Here is a 17,424-nt window from a genome sequence, read left to right as displayed (position 1 = left end):
ATCTGAATTATAACAAGTTCTACCAGTGATTTACAGGCACATTAGGTTTGAGAAACACTGTTTTAGAGTGTGCACATTGAAGCATTTAGGAGTGAAATGTTGTATCTGTAACTTACTGTAAAATGGTTCAGCAGGAGAAAGAGGAAGAAGGAGGGAGGAATAAAAAAAGAAATACAAAACATTAACAATTGTTAAATATAAGTGGTGGTATATATAGTTCATTTTATTCTTTCAACATTTCTATAAGGTTGAATTATTCATAATAAAAAATTTGGGGGTAGGAGGTAATGTTAACATTTTGTTGAACTTGACCAGTCCTTTGCCAGAAACATATTTTTGAAGGCTAAGCAATATTTTTAAACAGAAGTTTTCTAAGAGGCTTGTAATTATTCCTGAAACTCTAATATTAAATGTTTTAACTTTTATTAGCAGGAACATATTTGTGTATTCTGGCCATGTAGGGCCTTTGTTTCTTCTGTTACATATATCTAAAAACATATATCTTCTGTTACCTATCTAAAAATTAACAAGCTTTAAAAGGGAGTTTTTGAAGTGAAAGACTACTGCATAATACAACTATGTGGAATGCTTTCTTACTGCAGAGTCTGTTAGACAAAAATAATTGGTCCTGTGAGATGTTAGTAAACACTTGTCTATGACAGTTCTATAGCTAGTAGCAATAGCTAACATTTGTTGAACACTAACTCTGTGTCAAGCATTGTGCTGAGTATGAAGAGAAGAAGGACTAGTGAGCATAATAAATCTGGCTCTTGCCCTTGTGTTTGTAATCTAGCATATGAGAAAAAAATTTTCAATTTTGTCCTAGTGTTTACACTTTTACTTACATCGTTGATATTTGATGCTATACAAAAACTTTAGAAGCATTTTGTGTAAGAACTTCCTTATAGTAGCATGTATATAAACTGTGTAGGACAATCTTTTGACAGAGCTAAATGGGTCGGTATGTATTTTAAACAAGAATTATAACTTAATATTACAATTTAATATCACATGTAGGTGGGATTATAATAGCACAGCTTTTTTAAAAAATCTGAACACTAAAAAAAAAAAAATCTGAACACTAATCACAGATTATTTTTGGCTTCAGGTGGTTACCCTCACAGCTAATGATAAGACAACTGTTTCCTTCTCCTCCCTCCGAGGACAAGGTGTCATTTATAACGTTGTTGTTCGGGATCCATTTCTAAATACATCTGCTGCTTATGTTCCTGCTCATACATATGCTTGCAGCTTTGCGGCCGTGGAGGGTAATTGTTCTTCCCTTGGTGAGTATATGGATTTAAACTTTGAAATTTCTTCTTTGACTTTGCAGGTTTATGTCAACCAATACAGAACATAAGAATATTAAAAAGTGCTTTTGTCTAGTTTTCATTCAGTAGATGCCTTTTGAGCCCCTACATTATTCCATCTGTTTCTAGGCACAGGTATATATACAGCAGTGAACAAAACAGACAAGACACCTGCTCTTTCGGAGCTTATGTTCCAGCAGGGGAGATGAGCCAGACAAGATAAATTTGTAAAATACACATCATGTGAGAAACTGATGAGCACTAAGAAGTGAAAATTACATAGGGAAGGTAGATAACAAGTGGCAGTGAGGGGGGAATTTTGAGAGAGATGGCTAGGGAAGCCCATGGTGGGGAGCTAACCATGGAGTAGAGACCCGAGGTGAGGCAGGGAACCACATGTATGTCTGAGCAATACTGCCAGGCAGAGGGAGCAAAGGTCCTCAGATAGGAGCCTTCTCAGTGTGTTTGAAGAACTTCTGTGAGAACAGTGGCTGGAGGAGACTGGGGAGGGTGAAAGGTGCAGCCACGTAGGTCACAGTGCGGGAGTCAGCTTCTGTTCAGAGTGAAATGGAAAGGCTTTGGAGGTTTTGAGCAGGGAATGCCATGATCCGACTCCTATTTTGACGGTATCACTCGGCTGCTTTTTTGAGAAAAGTCAGGGCAAGATCAGAAATGGAGACTGATTAGCAGGCCATGGTAATACAGATGAGAGAGGACGATGGTTTAGATAGAATGGTGGCATTGAGGGGTTGCAAGATCGTGCGTGTGTGTATTTAACATTTTATTCTGAAATAGTTTCACAGAAAAGATGAAGAAATACTAAGAATTACTGCATAATCTTCACCCAGATTCCTCAGAATGTTAACGTTGTCATGCTGTTTGCTTTGTAACTCTCTGTAGTGCGCTCATGTGCACATACATTACCTTTCCCTGTGAGCTGTTTGAGAGGAGGTTGCAGACATGAAGACCTTTTTCCCTTAAATTTTATTTTCTTATGTAAGCATAGTAAAAAGATCAAATTCACAACATTGACAGTAATTCACATCACTGTTATTTAATATTACAGACGCTACCAAATTTCACTAGTCATTCCACTAATTGCCTTTATTTTAAAAAATGTGATCACATGTTGCATTTAACTGATATGTCTCTTTAGTCTTCTGTAATCTGGAACGATTACTTAGTCTCATTTTGTCTTTCAAGACCTTGACCTATGTGATCTTGCAGTTCGTGAGCTCAAGCCCCACATCAGGCTCTGCACTGACAGTACGGAGCCTATTTGGGTTCTCCCTCTCCCTCTCTCTGTTCCTCCCCTGCTTGTGCGCACTCTCTTTTTCTCTCTTTCAAAATAAGTAACCTCAAAAAAAAAAAAAAGTCCTTGACCTTTTTGAGGAGTAGGTGCTATTTTTTTCTTTTTTTAGAAGATCATCAGTTGGGGTTTGTCTCATGTTTCCTCGTGATTAAATTCACAGTTTGCATTTTTGGCAGGAATACAAAGAAGTGATGTTGTGTCCCACTCAGGAGGCACTTTATATCTATTTGCCCCATTACCGGTGGTGGTAACATTGGATATTCGGATAGTGGTGTCTGCCAGGTTTCTCCTTTGTAAAGTAACTGTTTTCCTTTTAAGTATTTTTAGGCAGGACTCTGAATGCAGCTAGATATCCCCTTCTTCAATTCTCCCTTGCTAGGTTTAGCATCCCATGATCTTCGCCTGAAACGTTCGTTACTCGGTGGTTGCCAAATGGCTATTTTCTAATTTCATCAATTTTCATAGTTATTAGTTGGCATTCTGTTGTCAGGAAAAGCTTTCTTTTCTCCCCTATTTAATTTATGTATTTATATACAAGAACCCATGGATTCTTAATTCTCTGGATTATAATCTATCACTATCATTATTTTCATGTTCAGATTGTCCCAGAGTTGACCCATGAATGGCTGCATGTAGTTTGAAATAGTGAGTTAGTAGTAGTTGCTGGTGGGTTAGATGAGGCGGTTGAAGAGAGGTGAAAAGGATGACTGCCGTTTTAACCCCGAGCAACTAGAGAGCTAGGGCTGCCATTCACGGAGGCAGGAAAGACTGTTGGAGGAGCAGGTTTGGGAGGATGTATCAGGAGTTCAGTTTTGGACACGTTCAGTTTGAGAACCTTAGGAGGCATTCAAATGGACATGTTGGATTGACAGTTGGTTATATGTATGCTGGAATTCAGGGGAGAGGTTTGGGCTGGAGATTACCTTGGAAGTCATCAGCTTAATAGATGGCATTTAAGGCCATGGACTAAATGGCATTACCTGTGGAGTGAGAATGTAGAAAAGGAACGGAGTCTAAGGATACTAGGCACTCCAGTGTTTGGAGGTCGGGAAATTAGGAACTGAAAAATGACCTTTGGATTTAGCAATGTGGAGGCTGTTGGTTGGAGCTGTTTCATTGGAGTGCTAGGGTAAGCCTTACCAGAGTATGCTCAAGAACAAATAGGAGGAAAGAAGTTGGAGAAGAGTCCAAATAGCACTATCAAAGAGTTTTGCTCTAAAGAATGAAGTCTCTCCACTGTGTTTGGGGATCAGGGCTTCCTCTCCTCTGCTGGAGCTGTATCACATCCCACCCAGTCTTCCACAACCATGCTCAGGGTCCTGGAGAGATACAGTGTAGGAGACCCAGGCAGATGTAAATTTTGTGTTTTCACTGATAGACTTAATCTCATCTGCATTCCTCTACTCCCCTTCCCTTGAGCCCTTCCATACTAGAGGCCCTCCTAATCAGAGCCTCTCTCTCCTGGGTCTCAGTCTGTATGTGTTAGCCTAAGAAGGAGAGCTCTGATCCTATGACTCCAACCTAGGGTTGACCCCTCCTAGTAACACTGGTCCGGTTGTTGCTTTCATTTTCAAGCTCCATGTATGTGAGGATGTCCTTCCTGAGCTTGAATAGGGAGGAAGTATCCACATTGCCTTTTTTTTTTTTAATGTTTATTTTTGAGAGAGGTAGAGTGCAAGTGGAGGGGCAGAGAGAGTGAGACATAGAATCTGAAGTGGGCTTTGCGCTGATGACAGAGAGTCCAATGTGGGACTCAAACTTGCAAACCATCAGATCATGACTTGAGCCCGTCAGATACTCAACCGCCTGAGACACCCAGGTGCCCCCACATTGCCTTGTAATTAAGACCTTGGCCTGTGTATCATAATCTAGAGTGATACTGTGATGATTGAAGACCCTCTACACTTGGACTGTCTTCCATTCTCCCCATCCGTTCATTCCTTTGTCTGCATTGCCCCCAAAAGTGCCCATTTCGCCTCTCGTGTTGTCTCTAGGGTCTACCTGTTATGAAACCTTCTGCTGTCTGGTTTTACCTGGATGTTTTTTTCTGTCCTTTCCTGGTACTGTGTGATAGGGGGTTCTGTTTAGTTTCTCTCTGCTGCCTAATATCATGGAGGAATATCTAACTGTGGGTGTCAGGTTTTATTGGGGAAGCAGATCTTTCTAACCTTGATGATTATACTTACTGGAAACTGCCACTACATTTTATTTAAAAAAGAATTATCCCAGCAATCTCCATGTTTGTGGTATAAAGATTAAGTCATAGAACAGCATTCAACCACAGGTCTGAAATAAGCAGAACAGGGCATTTTATCTTTTGTTTCATCTTTCTTTTGGGTGCTTTGTTCTCAGAAACACTGCTGTGTGGGTATGTATCATACCCTGCAAATTCTGGCTTGTGTTCCTTACTTAAATGTAGCTCTTCATGGTATTTGCATCTGAGCACCCTTAAGTGTTTTATGTGTTTTGATCTGTGGCAGGATACATAAAACATTTTTCACATGAAATTGTACAGGTGTTTTCATCTTTAGTTCAGGGGTTATTTTCTTGTGTTTATCTCACAAGGAGTCATGACGGTGAATTTAGTGAGTGCATTTTTCTGTTTAGTAAGCTGTATCTTTCAGTTCATGTTATTTATAAGTTGGTGCCTATTAAGGACCATGAGATTTGGGATTCTTTGGCATCATGAAGCATATTGTGCTTTATTGTTAGAGTGCTTCAATTTTTTTCAAAAGTGGTATGTGTAATGAAGATGGGCAGTAATTTGTTCATGTGCGATATATAGTGTAATGCCTGTTCTTTTATTTTAATGTGAGTTTTGGTTAAATTTTTTTGTTACGATGAGCTTCAAAGAACCTTCCTATACCACTTTTTCAGCCTTAACAGTTTTGATTCATGGCTATTATTTTGTTTCAGCTATATGCACACCTGGGTCTCTGTCTCCCAGCCCTCCGTTATTATTTTTTTAAAGATTTTATTTTTTAGTTTAGTTTGCTATTATTATTTTCTAATGTTTTTATGTTTTAAGAGAGTGGAAGTGGGGGAATGGCAGAGAGAGGGGAACAGAGGATCCGAAGTGGGCTGTATGCTGACAGGCTGACAATACAGTGCTCCATGTGGGGCTTGAAGTCTCGAACCACTTGATCATGACCTGAGCTGAAGTCAGGTGCTCAACCTATTGAACCACCAAGGCACCCCAAAGGTTCTTTTTTTTTAAGTAATTTCTACACCGAGTGTAGGGCCTGAACTCACAACTCTGAGATCAAGAGTCACATGCTCTACTGACTGAGCCAGCCAGGCACCCCTGGCCCTCCTTTATTATTGGATTTTCTTTTAATAGCAAATTCCTGGCTGTCCTTTTCCTCACAGAATTTCTGTGTGTGTGTATGTGTGTGTCTTAAAGATAAGTGCCGTTTTTGGGGCGCCTGGGTGACTCAGTCGGATTGGCGTCCGACTTCAGCTCAGGTCATGATCTCACGGTCCGCGAGTTCGAGCCCCGCGTCGGGCTGTGGGCTGATGGCTCAAAGCCTGGAGCCTGCTTCCGATTCTGTGTCTCCCTCTCTCTCTGCCCCTCCCCTGTTCATGCTGTGTCTCTCTCTGTCTCAAAAATAAAAAAAATAAAAAAAAAGATAAGTGCCGTTTTTAAAAAGTAATAGCCACAGTATCACCAACATAAGTTTCAGTGAAAAATTTTGAAGATAATTTTTTAATAGCATCAAATTAACAGCCAGTATTTGCATTTTCCCAATCATCCCAATTGTTTTTCAGGTTTTTTAAAATTTAAATTAGGTTTCACATGAGGCCTGTATATCATATTTAGTTGATGTGTCTTAAAAAAATTTTATTTTATTTTACATTTATTTATTTTTGAGAGACAGAGACAGAGCACAAGTTGGGGAGGGACTGAGAGAGAAGGAGACACAGAATCCTAAGCAGGCTCCCCAGGCTCTGAGCTGTCAGCACAGAGCCTGATGTGGGGCTCGAACCCACAAACTGCGAGATCATGACCTGAGCCGAAGTCGGACGCTCAACTGACTGAACCACCCAGGCGCCCCTAAAAAAAACTTTTTTTTAATGTTTATTTTTGAGCATGAGAGTCATAGCGGGGAGGGGCAGAGAGAGAGAGAGGGAGACACAGAATCCGAAGCAGGCTCCAGGCTCAGCTGTCAGCACAGAGTCCAACGCAGAGCTCGAACTCAGGAACAGTGAGATCATGACCTGAGCCTGAGTCGGACGCTTACCTGACTGAGCCACCCAGGCGCCCCTTGAAGTGTCTTTTAAATCTCTTTTTATTCCTAGTTCTCCCCCTTGTTGCCCTCTTTTTTTCTTGTAGTTTGTGAAGAAACAGAACTATTAGTTGCGTGTGTGCGTGCGCGCTCACACACAAGAGCCCAAGAATATGTCACAATAGAGCTACATACCTTGTCAGGAAGCATGTATTGTCTGGTTCCTCTTTTGGTTATAGCAGTAGCATTGGTCTTCATTGCCCACAGAAAATAATTGGTTAGGGCTGGCAAGGGTATTTTTAAAGTAAGTTTATAATATATATATGTGTGAAATAAATTATTGTCAGTTCACTTTGCTTTTTTCATGATGCTTTGTTCTAATACCAGGATCAAACTGGATCTATTATCCACTAAATTTTTGTTTCTTTTAGGAAGAGTGTCAACCAAAGTGTTCTTCACCCTTTTTGCCCTGCTTGGTCTCTTCATTTGTTTCTTTGGACACAGATTCTGGAAAACAGGTATTTTGCTATAGTTGCTAATTTTCAGGCGCTGTGGTCTTTTTTGCTTAAATTCTGCTAGGAGATTTATGACCTCTAAGTAGATTAAGTAACTGCTTATCTCCAACTGTCTTCATAGATTTGTGACTGGGGTTCTTTCAGTAAAGATTTTACTTAGTTGCTGTGCTTTTTAATTTTTTCTCTTAATGATAGAGTATAACTTCCTCTTCTTAGGAGGGAAACAAGATTGGATTTGCGCAGCAAACTTCTTCAATTGCTAGCTAGGTCAGATAGCCAACTAAAAATAACTGGTTGGAAATCAGGACATCTGTGTAAGAATATGTGAATTTTGGTATTGGTGGTTGACGATGTTTCCTATAAATCATGCTGCAGGTCTGTGGTATATTATATGTAGATTGAAATGTCTGCTTAGTCCAGGAGGTTGAGACTGCAAACAGGAACTCCCACAATCTCCTCGGTGAAAACCATTCAGGGAGCGAAATACCATAGTTCCTCCACTTCCCCCATCCGTGGGGCATACTTTCCAAGACCCCTACTGGATGCCTGAAACTACTGACAGTACTTGGACCCTATATATACTATGTTTCTTCCTGTAATACATACCTATGATAAAGGTTAATTTATAAATTGGGCACAGTAAGAAATTAACAACAATAATGCAATAGAATAATGATGGCAATATGCTGTAATAAAAGTTATGTCAGTGTGGTCCCCCTCTCTCAAAATATCTTCTTGTCCTGCACTCACCTTCTTGTGCTGATGTGAGATGATAAAATGCCTGTACGATGAGATGATGTGAGTTGTATGATGTAGGTAGGAATTGGCACACAGTGAGCTTTAGGCTACTGTTGACCTTTTGGTGAACCTCAGGAGGAGGATCATCTGTTTCCGGACCACGGGGTAACCGAAGCCGTGAAAAGAGTATCCACGGATAAGGGGGGAATGACTGTATACGTTATGCTCGCTGAATTGATTTGAATTTTTGGGCTGCCTTTTATGTAACAGTGTTTTCAATTACTAAAAAAAAAAATCCTAATTTAATTCGTTAACAAGGGGTATACTGGAGCATCAAGGGAAGAGTGAAAATAATCCTGATCTCAAACTCTTTAAACTTGCTTTAATAAATTACGAATTAAAATATGCATTTCTTTCTCAATTACTATATTTTTTTCTTGATTGAGAAGAAAATATTGTGAAGAATGTTTCATTCCTCAAAGTATAGAATGCTTCTGTAACAAAGAATTTAATTTTTAAGCCCCAGGCAAGGTCCCAAGTATATTACTAGGTATTTTAGTGGGTGAAGACAGTGATTAATTATTCATCCTGGACAAAAAAGGATGAATTAAAAGGAAGGTATAAAGGTCACTTTTTGCTTTAGAAGAGTTTGTTATTTTGCTTTATCTTTTTATTTTTGCTCACGTAACAAATTGAGTGTGATGAGATTCAGATCAGATACAATGACAAAAGTATACTGTTCTTGTTTTCAGTGGGAACTATGAGGATGTTAGAGTGAGCTATGAAATTAACAGTTAACAACTTACCAGCTGAAACTGACCTCTATGCAAGAGCGTATCCAATACTTAGTACTTTAATATCGCATTCATTTTAATATGATTTCTAAATTTTTCTTGTCTTTCAGGTAATTATTTCTTTCCTCTAAATGTCCTAATATGTGTAAATTCTGGGAGCTGAAGCATATATTTGTAGGTTAGAAATTTAAATAGCACTGTAAAAAAAAATACGTAACCATAGCTTGTATTTTTTTTTTTTTTCTGGTGGTTTGCTACTAGAATTGTTTTTCATAGGCTTTATCTTCATGGGACTCTTCTTCTACATACTGATTACAAGACTGACACTTGTTAAATATGATGGTAAGTGAAAATAATACAGTTTCATTGGAAAGGTGTTGTGTTCACATTCCCCCTTTCTTTGTGTAGTTTGACCAGTATTGTGTGTGCTATTACGTGTGTAAATAATGGGCCACCCATAATGGAGACATCTTTTCTAAACTACTTATTTAGACCTTCTCCTCTGGGTTTTTAATCTGCATGGTGAATTCCTTGGTACTTAGGGAAATGAAGGGCCATGTTGATCATAAACCTGTGTTCTAGCTCTGTAGTGTATTGAAGATACGAGATTTATAACCATCAAAAATATTAAGATTTTCTTTACCTTAAAACAAAACCCGGCCATGTCTCATTGAACAGAATGCTTGTCCCCCGTTCTTCCTTAGCCCCTGTTTATAGATTGTGCCAAGCCACACCTGTCACGTGTCCTGGGAGGTATAGTTCACCTGCTGGTTCCCATGGCTCAGACCAGCCCCTCCCTGGACAACAACATCCCCCCCACCCCCCCGTCGCCATGCTGGTGTCATGTCACCCCCTCAGTACCTGGCCTACAGGAAGGCTAAGGTTGGCTCTGGTGATGGTGTTGTGTATTTGAAGCATGTGGTAGGAAAAGCCACCTCTGGTCAAACAGTTCATCTTCTTCTTCTGTGCAGTTCGTCTGATTCTGACAGCCGTCGCTGGAAGCGTTGGTGGGATTTTCTTGGTAGCTGCTTGGTGGCGATTTGGAATCCTCCTGCTCTGCATGCTGTGTGTTGGATTAGTGTTGGGCTTCCTCGTCTCTTCAGTGATGTTCTTCGCTTTCCTGGGTAGGAGATATGTAATGTTTTGTGTGTTCAGTTTTTTGTTTGAAAGACCTTTATTTGGGCTCTCTAGGTACAACTACTGCATTTCAGGGACTTGGGGCCTTACCTGTAGAGCTCTGGAAATTTGTTTTGTTTTAATGTTTTTATTTTTTTTTTATTTTTATTTTTATTTTTTTCAACGTTTATTTATTTTTTTGGGGGACAGAGAGAGAGACAGAGCATGAACGGGGGAGGGGCAGAGAGAGAGGGAGACACAGAGTCGGAAACAGGCTCCAGGCTCTGAGCCATCAGCCCAGAGCCTGACGCGGGGCTTGAACTCACGGACCGCGAGATCGTGACCTGGCTGAAGTCGGACGCTCAACCGACTGCGCCACCCAGGCGCCCCTAATGTTTTTATTTTTGAGAAAGAGACCGAGCATGAGCAGGGGAGGTGCAGAGAGAGAGAGGGAGACACAGAACCCGAAGCAGGCTCCAGGCTCTGAGCTGTCCGCACAGAGCCTGATGTGGGGCTTGAACTCAAGAACCATGAGATCATGACCTGAGGGTGAAGACAGTGATTAATTATTCATCCTGGACAAAAAAGGATGAATTAAAGGAAGGTATAAAGGTCACTTTTTGCTTTAGAAGAGTTTGTTATTTTGCTTTATCTTTTTATTTTTGCTCACGTAACAAATTGAGTGTGATGAGATTCAGATCAGATACAATGACAAAAGTATACTGTTCTTGTTTTCAGTGGGAACTATGAGGATGTTAGAGTGAGCTATGAAATGTTCCTGGTTTTCATTTCCACCGTCTGCCAAACCCCAGATATTCTAATGTACCTACTGTCCTCTAGGTCAGTAGCACAGGGATGGTGTCGGAGATTTTTTTTTCTTAAAGTAATTCAGTTTCTGTCAATTTTTAGAATGTGGTTAACTTTTCTAAGTTAACTTTCTTTTGTAGGGGAGGAAAAATTTCCTTTTTATCCTTCTAAGGTTCTTTGGTAAAATAATTAAATTGACATAAGATAGATTAAGAGAAAAACAAATTTAATTTTGTATATACAGGAGACCCAGAAAAATATGAGACCCAAAGGCAGGCAGTTTCAGACCTCTGTGTCATATGGAGCTAAGAAATGGGGTAAGCGTGCAGGGTTTCAGATGGTGGGGGTTGGGGGTGCAATTCAGCAAGAAGACAAGAAGATAAGAGGAGCAGACATTTGGTAATCAGATGTTTGCCCCGCTAGGCAGTTAAGTCTTTCAGAGAAAATAGTTATCTCTGTTAATTGTTCTCTCCCTGGGCCAGGATCCCTATTTACATTCTTTTAGGCAGTTAAGGAAGCAATAAAAGTTCTTCCTGACTCTGCTGGGTCTTGAGTGCCTTCAGCTCAAAATAATCCACATGCCTGAGTGGCACATTCTACTGCCCTTTGTGGTTGCATAATAACTTACATTTCCTGATTGTTGTCAAAAATGCAGAAAAAAAAAGGAGTATTTATATTTTAAGGTACTCTTTTAGGCTATTTCCTTCTTGTGATAATGTTCTTATATATATCTACCTCAGCTTAAAGTTAATTTAGTTCTTGTGTATATCTTATATATATCAACCTCAGATTAAAGTTGATGGAAATGTTAGATATAAGAATATAAGAGGCTGTCACCTCTTAAGAATGCATGATATGACAGAGTGTGGTTGGCTCTCTGAAGACTTTTTTTCCCCGAGACCAGAAAGAATTGACAACCTGTGTGTTTACTGACTATTCCAAGTCCCTTTGTTCTGATTTTAGCAAACCTATGAGTTCATTCCCACAGGCCCCCTTGCAGGTAGCAATATATATAAAAAAACTAGATACCTTTATATATAAAAACTAGATAGTCTGATGCTCAGTAGCAATGTTTAGATTTGCCTAAAGGACAGATTCACAGGGAGGTTTGTTGAAAATGCATATTCAGGACCCTATTCTAAAGCACTAAATCAACTACTTAATAAGCTCCCTTCCCTTGTTTTGTTAATGGTTGGAGGGATGATTGGTTAGAATTTTTAATAGTTAATGTGTTTGTTTATGAACTGACTCATTGCTGAAAGACAGGATCAGTGTCTCCGGTGGATGCAAAGTCCTATTTTTAAGCATTAAAATTTTAAACATTTCTAAGCATTAAAATTTAAAAAATTTTTAGGCATTAAAATTTTAGTTGGCGGCTAACTTCTCAGATCTAATTAAATTGCTACTGTTTTCACCTTATTATGTAGCCAGCAAAGAGCTTATACTCTGAAAGGGTCAGTCTTCACATACTGGCATCACGACTACTGTTTTCAATCCCTGGATTCCTTGACTTTTTTTTTTTTAAGCTGCATGTGTATTTTGTGAAGGTTAATAGTGTTAAACTACAGAATATGACCCATAAATCCACCTCCCTGCAGCATGTTACAGTTCGCTTTCTCAGAATGTGTGGTCCCAAGGTCTGATCTTACTATGGAACTCCCCCTCTCCTGGGATTTATGGGTCTTAAGATATGGGGCCACTTCCAGTTGGGCTGAATGATGGTGTCAGTATCAGTATCAAATAATTGTCCAGCTTATACCCTCGCCTCTAAACTTAATTTATAAATAGGAGTTCTAATATATTCTTCCTGGGTCACCCCAGGTGTGCTGCATGTTGGAGAAGGGTTCAGTAGGAGTGCGGTCAGTGGTTAGCTCCTATCTTTCCTGATACGTGAGGAGTCACATCTTCTAGTCTGCAGTGGCTGGACAGGAAATGCATTGATGGTAAAAATCTAGTAAAAGGATTTTGCTGTTCATTTTGGGTAGGATTTCATACAGTTATCTCTGAATGCCATTTACTTGCACTATTTACTTTGCAGTACAAAATCACAGAATGATAGAAGCATAGAGCAAGAGAGGATGGTTTGAACTACAAAATAGTTCAATCTTCTTATCTTATGGGTTAGGAATGTGAGGCCCAGCCTCACAGCTAGTGAATGGAAGAGTTTAGACTCATCCAGCCTCTTCTGCATTTCCCTGGGAATAAATGCAGAGCATTTACCTGCTTGATCCCACCCCTTGACCTTCTAAGACACATCCTTCAAAGGGGATTGTATTGGCCATTAAATCAAAAAAGTCAGAATTCATTTCTAAATGCCAGCCTATGCCTTGGTTGTTACAATAAACTTTCCATGTGTGTCTGTGTTCAGATGTTGAGAAGATGAAATTGAACTTGGTAAACCTGTTGTTAACTCTTGATTTCTTCTTGCTTTTTCAGGGAACCTAAAGATTTTTCATGATGATGGTGTGTTCTGGGTGACCTTCTCCTGCATAGCTGTCCTCATTCCAGTAGTTTTCATGGGCTGCTTAAGAATAGTGAGTGTTTCATCAATGAGATTCATTCACTATATGGTCCCGGGCCTTCACTTGCTCACGTGTTGCATCATTTTGCATGTTTTATTTACTGGGGAGAGCTGTAGGACAATCTTCATGAGATGATTAATTTTAAATAGCCTCATTACTGTGAAAGCAGGAGAAGTTCTGATTATAATGATCACAGAGTGTTTTTCATCAAGTGGAGTAGGCAGGTCACCACCGTCCGTATGCTTTGGACAGTGGGAGCAGAGAGGTTGGGCTCACAATAATTCACAACCTGGTGGGTGCTTAGTTTCAGCGGTCTCTCCAAAGAAGCATTCTTTGTGTAATTAGACTTTGTTGCTGAGGTTCTTTCACAGGGAAGACATTTTCTATAAGGTTCTGTTTTGAGAACTCACTATGGGTTTCGAAGGTGGTTTTCAGTTTAACCTGTCAGGTAGCCTTTATTCAGCTCTGAGACTTGATCCCGTTTCATGGGCCCTGAGGGAGAAGTGATTCCCTGTGATTGAGGCCAGTAATGAGGCATAGAAACAATTTCTTGTTCTACCAGTGGCCATGCCTAAACTCTTGCACTCTTCCACAGCTGAACATACTGACTTGTGGACTCATTGGCTCCTACTCGGTGGTCTTGGCCTTTGACAGTTACTTGTACACAAGCCTTTCTCATATCACTCTGAATGTACTCAAGAGAGCACTCAACATGGATTTCCACAGAGCTTTCACAAATGTGCCTTTTCAAAATAATGGTAAGACTAAATCCAAGAACTGGAGTGACAGTCAAATAAGAATATTGGCCTGCCTGTGCCAACAAGGGCACTTGGTAACTCAATTGAAAGAAGGCTAACTAGACAAAAGGAGGAAACCCACGCCCTACAAATGCTATTAGAGCCTTCCGTTAATGATAACTTATGATCCACAGGAGCAAATAATTTAAATTTGTAAGTGGTGGAAGTTCACACTTGTAAAAATCTACTGAGTGAATTTTGTTAAGAAATTTCCCAACCAGGATTACTTGGTTACCTGGTCAGATTACCAGTTGGGAGAAAAATTCTGAGAACAAAACTGTTTGGCACCTTACAGATTGGGGTGGGATAAGGGATGAGAACGACAGCCTGATTTTTAAAGTTATTCCCTTGTTTCCCTCCTTTAAAGAAGCATGTAATTTGCTAATTGAAAGTGAAAAAGTGATTTTCAGTCTAGAAGTGTTACCATTTCCACAGTTGTAAGATTCTATCTGTTAAAGGTTTTCCATTAACTTTTTGAGGAAGAGAAAATGACTAAACTAAGTATTCACAGTGAGTGTAAGATATATTGGTTTCAGAAATGTTAAAATATGGAAGATGGAAAAGCATATCTTAGAGTTGGAAAATATTTAAGCACAATCGTGATTGCAATATCTTTACCTCTATTATGCTGAGCCTGCCCTCATTGGATAGGAGGTTGATGGTTAGAGACCTCAAAATCCATGTTGTCTTGGAAATTTTACATACAAGATGATATTTTGCCAAGCCTTGTACTGGAAGCTCAGTTACAGTGTGTTGACTCTCTCCATGCATTTCTTTTAAAGAAATTTTTTTTTCAACGTTTATTTATTTTTGGGACAGAGAGAGACAGAGCATGAACGGGGGAGGGGCAGAGAGAGAGGGAGACACAGAATCGGAAACAGGCTCCAGGCTCTGAGCCATCAGCCCAGAACCCGACGCGGGGCTCGAACTCACGGACCGCGAGATCGTGACCTGGCTGAAGTCGGACACTTAACCGACTGCGCCACCCAGGCGCCCCTCTCCATGCATTTCTAAATCCACCCTATGAGTGTGGTGGGGCCCAATATTGAGTGGAATGGGAAAAAAGAGAGCAAGGTGGCATCTCCTGTTCCATGGTGTATGTTCGTGAGGTGTATCTTGATGACTGCCTTCTCCCCACCCCACCTGCAGAAAAACACAACAAACAACTATGCCTGTGGACATTGGTCATAAAATGTTGGATTCCAAGGATCCAAGCAACTGATTCCTTTACAGCCTGTCTGGACTTTTAAATGCCATCATAGGAAATTCCTATTTTAAAATGTAAAACCGTAGCTTCCTTATTTATTCCTTGGTTTGTAAATGAGGAGATATACATGTTTGGTCAAACTCACCAAAAAGTCTTAATTGTACTGAGAAAGAATGACACAGATTTAAACTATGAGAAGTTAAATGTTAAGAACTGTGTTAGGTATTTAAGAGACAAGAGTTCAAACTGCTTTTCTGTTGTTTTTTTAGACTTTATTATCCTGGCAGTATGGGGGATGCTTGCTGTGAGTGGAATCACGTTACAGATTCGAAGAGAAAGAGGGCGACCATTTTTTCCTCCCCACCCATACAAGTTATGGAAGCGAGAGAGAGAGCGCAGAGTAACAAACATCCTGGACCCTAGCTACCACATCCCTCCATTGAGAGAGAGGCTCTATGGCCGAATAGCCCAGATCAAAGAGCTCTTCCAGAAGGAACAGCCAGCCGGAGAGAGAACACCCCTGCTTCTGTAGATGCCAAAGGGGGTTGGTCAGTGTGGTCTCAAAGTACTGCCCAGGCATTGCCTCAGCTTTGGTGTGTATGCCCAGCCTGCTGCAGCAGTCTCCGGTGCAACTCTGATAAGAACAGAGGCGTATGTATGTGTGCTTTGCACAGTTTCACGGTGTCCTTATTGATGTGTTATCAAAAGGTACCCTTCTTTTGTTTAATTGTGGTAAAACACACATTTACCATCTCAATCATAAAGTATATAAGTTCAGTAGGCACTTTGTTTTTGTCCTTTATTGCTTACAATGCTAATTTAAATACTAAATTATGTACGTTATTTGAAAATAGGGTGATTTACATAGATCAGATATGGATATAACGACCTCGGGTTTTTTCTTTAAAGGCCTTTTAAAATAGTGTTGACCTCTGATCTCTAAAATGTGTTTGAATTTTTTTTTTTTAAGGAAACCGATTGGCGCCTACCTTAATCTGTAGTCCCTTTAGTAAGGAAACCTTTTAACATTTGCATTTTTTAGTTGTTTCTGCTAAATTGGTTGTTATTAGCATTGATGTAAAAATAGTGTCAAAAATTTTCTCTTTTGTGTGAAGACTTTGTACCATCTATATTTTAGTGATGAGGAGGGAGGGGGTCAAAAAGGATTAAAGAATTTAAAGGAGCTACTTTTAATCAGGTTCTTGGATTCTGTAAGGAAAGTTCCTTCCATTTTGACCCTCCCCCCGCCCCGCCCCAAGCAAGCACCTCGATGCCCTGGGCTGCCTACCCACTCCTCACGGCATCTGGTTCTGCCTTGGATCGGAAGCTGGTGACTCTGACACAATGAGTAACGGTGAGGGTAGTTGTGGTTGCATACGCATTTGTGAGTTAACCACTATTTAAACGATGCTGCTTTTAAGAGTTTTTTCACAGCACGATAGATTTTTGGAGTTTTAGGTAACTGGAAAATTTTCAGCTTTTGCATTTGTTTTGGAAAGGCTGAAACAAAACTAAACGTACAGAAAGCGAAAACATACAAAGCTAATCATTTTTGCATTGCAGAATTACACACAGGTGTTTACTATTATGTAACCCTCACTGTTTATATAACTTCAGTAACACTTGAATTTTTTTTTTAATTACTGTAGGGATTGTGGCTTCTGCCATATCTTTGTACATTCTGACAAGTTATATGGAATGTTTGGGAGTTATTTTCTGTACCATCAAAATGTACTGCCACTGAAGACTGTAAAGACAGAGCACACTTTTTTGGAGGATTGAGACAAATTACTTAAAAAATTTTCATAATTTGTGAGTCATAAAATGCCAGTTTGTATCATTTTTTTTAAGTAATAAATACCTATTTTGAAGAAAAATGCTAAAAAGTCTCATTCTTCTTAACAGATTTTTTTTTTCTCACCAACTGTATTTGTACTGTAGCAGTGAAGACATGACAGAAGTGTCATAGGTATAAAATTACTTAATCTGGAGAATTAAATCTTTATTTAAAAAATTTGGTTTAAGCCTAACCGAAATACTAGGAAATGAAGGAAATCTGCAGCAGTGTGTTAAATTTATA

General features: G+C 39.7%; 1 protein-coding gene across 2 annotated transcripts in view; it reads left to right on the top strand.

The window, feature by feature from the left end:
* The window catches only part of TM7SF3 (transmembrane 7 superfamily member 3), a 37,498-nt gene extending 20,277 nt beyond the window's left edge, over nucleotides 1-17,221 (top strand). Inside the window, exons 6-12 of one of the 2 annotated variants that reach the window (XM_045061587.1) lie at nucleotides 1,109-1,286; nucleotides 7,280-7,366; nucleotides 9,142-9,237; nucleotides 9,867-10,019; nucleotides 13,255-13,352; nucleotides 13,936-14,098; nucleotides 15,614-17,221. In XM_045061587.1, coding sequence (XP_044917522.1) covers nucleotides 1,109-1,286; nucleotides 7,280-7,366; nucleotides 9,142-9,237; nucleotides 9,867-10,019; nucleotides 13,255-13,352; nucleotides 13,936-14,098; nucleotides 15,614-15,876 — 1,038 coding nt within the window. In that variant the 3' untranslated portion in view covers nucleotides 15,877-17,221. The remainder of the gene's footprint in view (nucleotides 1-1,108; nucleotides 1,287-7,279; nucleotides 7,367-9,141; nucleotides 9,238-9,866; nucleotides 10,020-13,254; nucleotides 13,353-13,935; nucleotides 14,099-15,613) is intronic. The other variant, XM_003988516.6, reaches the window with a different exon arrangement.
* The last annotated feature ends 203 nt before the right edge of the window (nucleotides 17,222-17,424 follow it).

This window comes from Felis catus, chromosome B4 (assembly GCF_018350175.1).
Source record: "Felis catus isolate Fca126 chromosome B4, F.catus_Fca126_mat1.0, whole genome shotgun sequence".
NCBI lineage: Eukaryota > Metazoa > Chordata > Mammalia > Carnivora > Felidae > Felis > Felis catus.
This window is presented reverse-complemented; position numbering and strand designations above follow the sequence as displayed.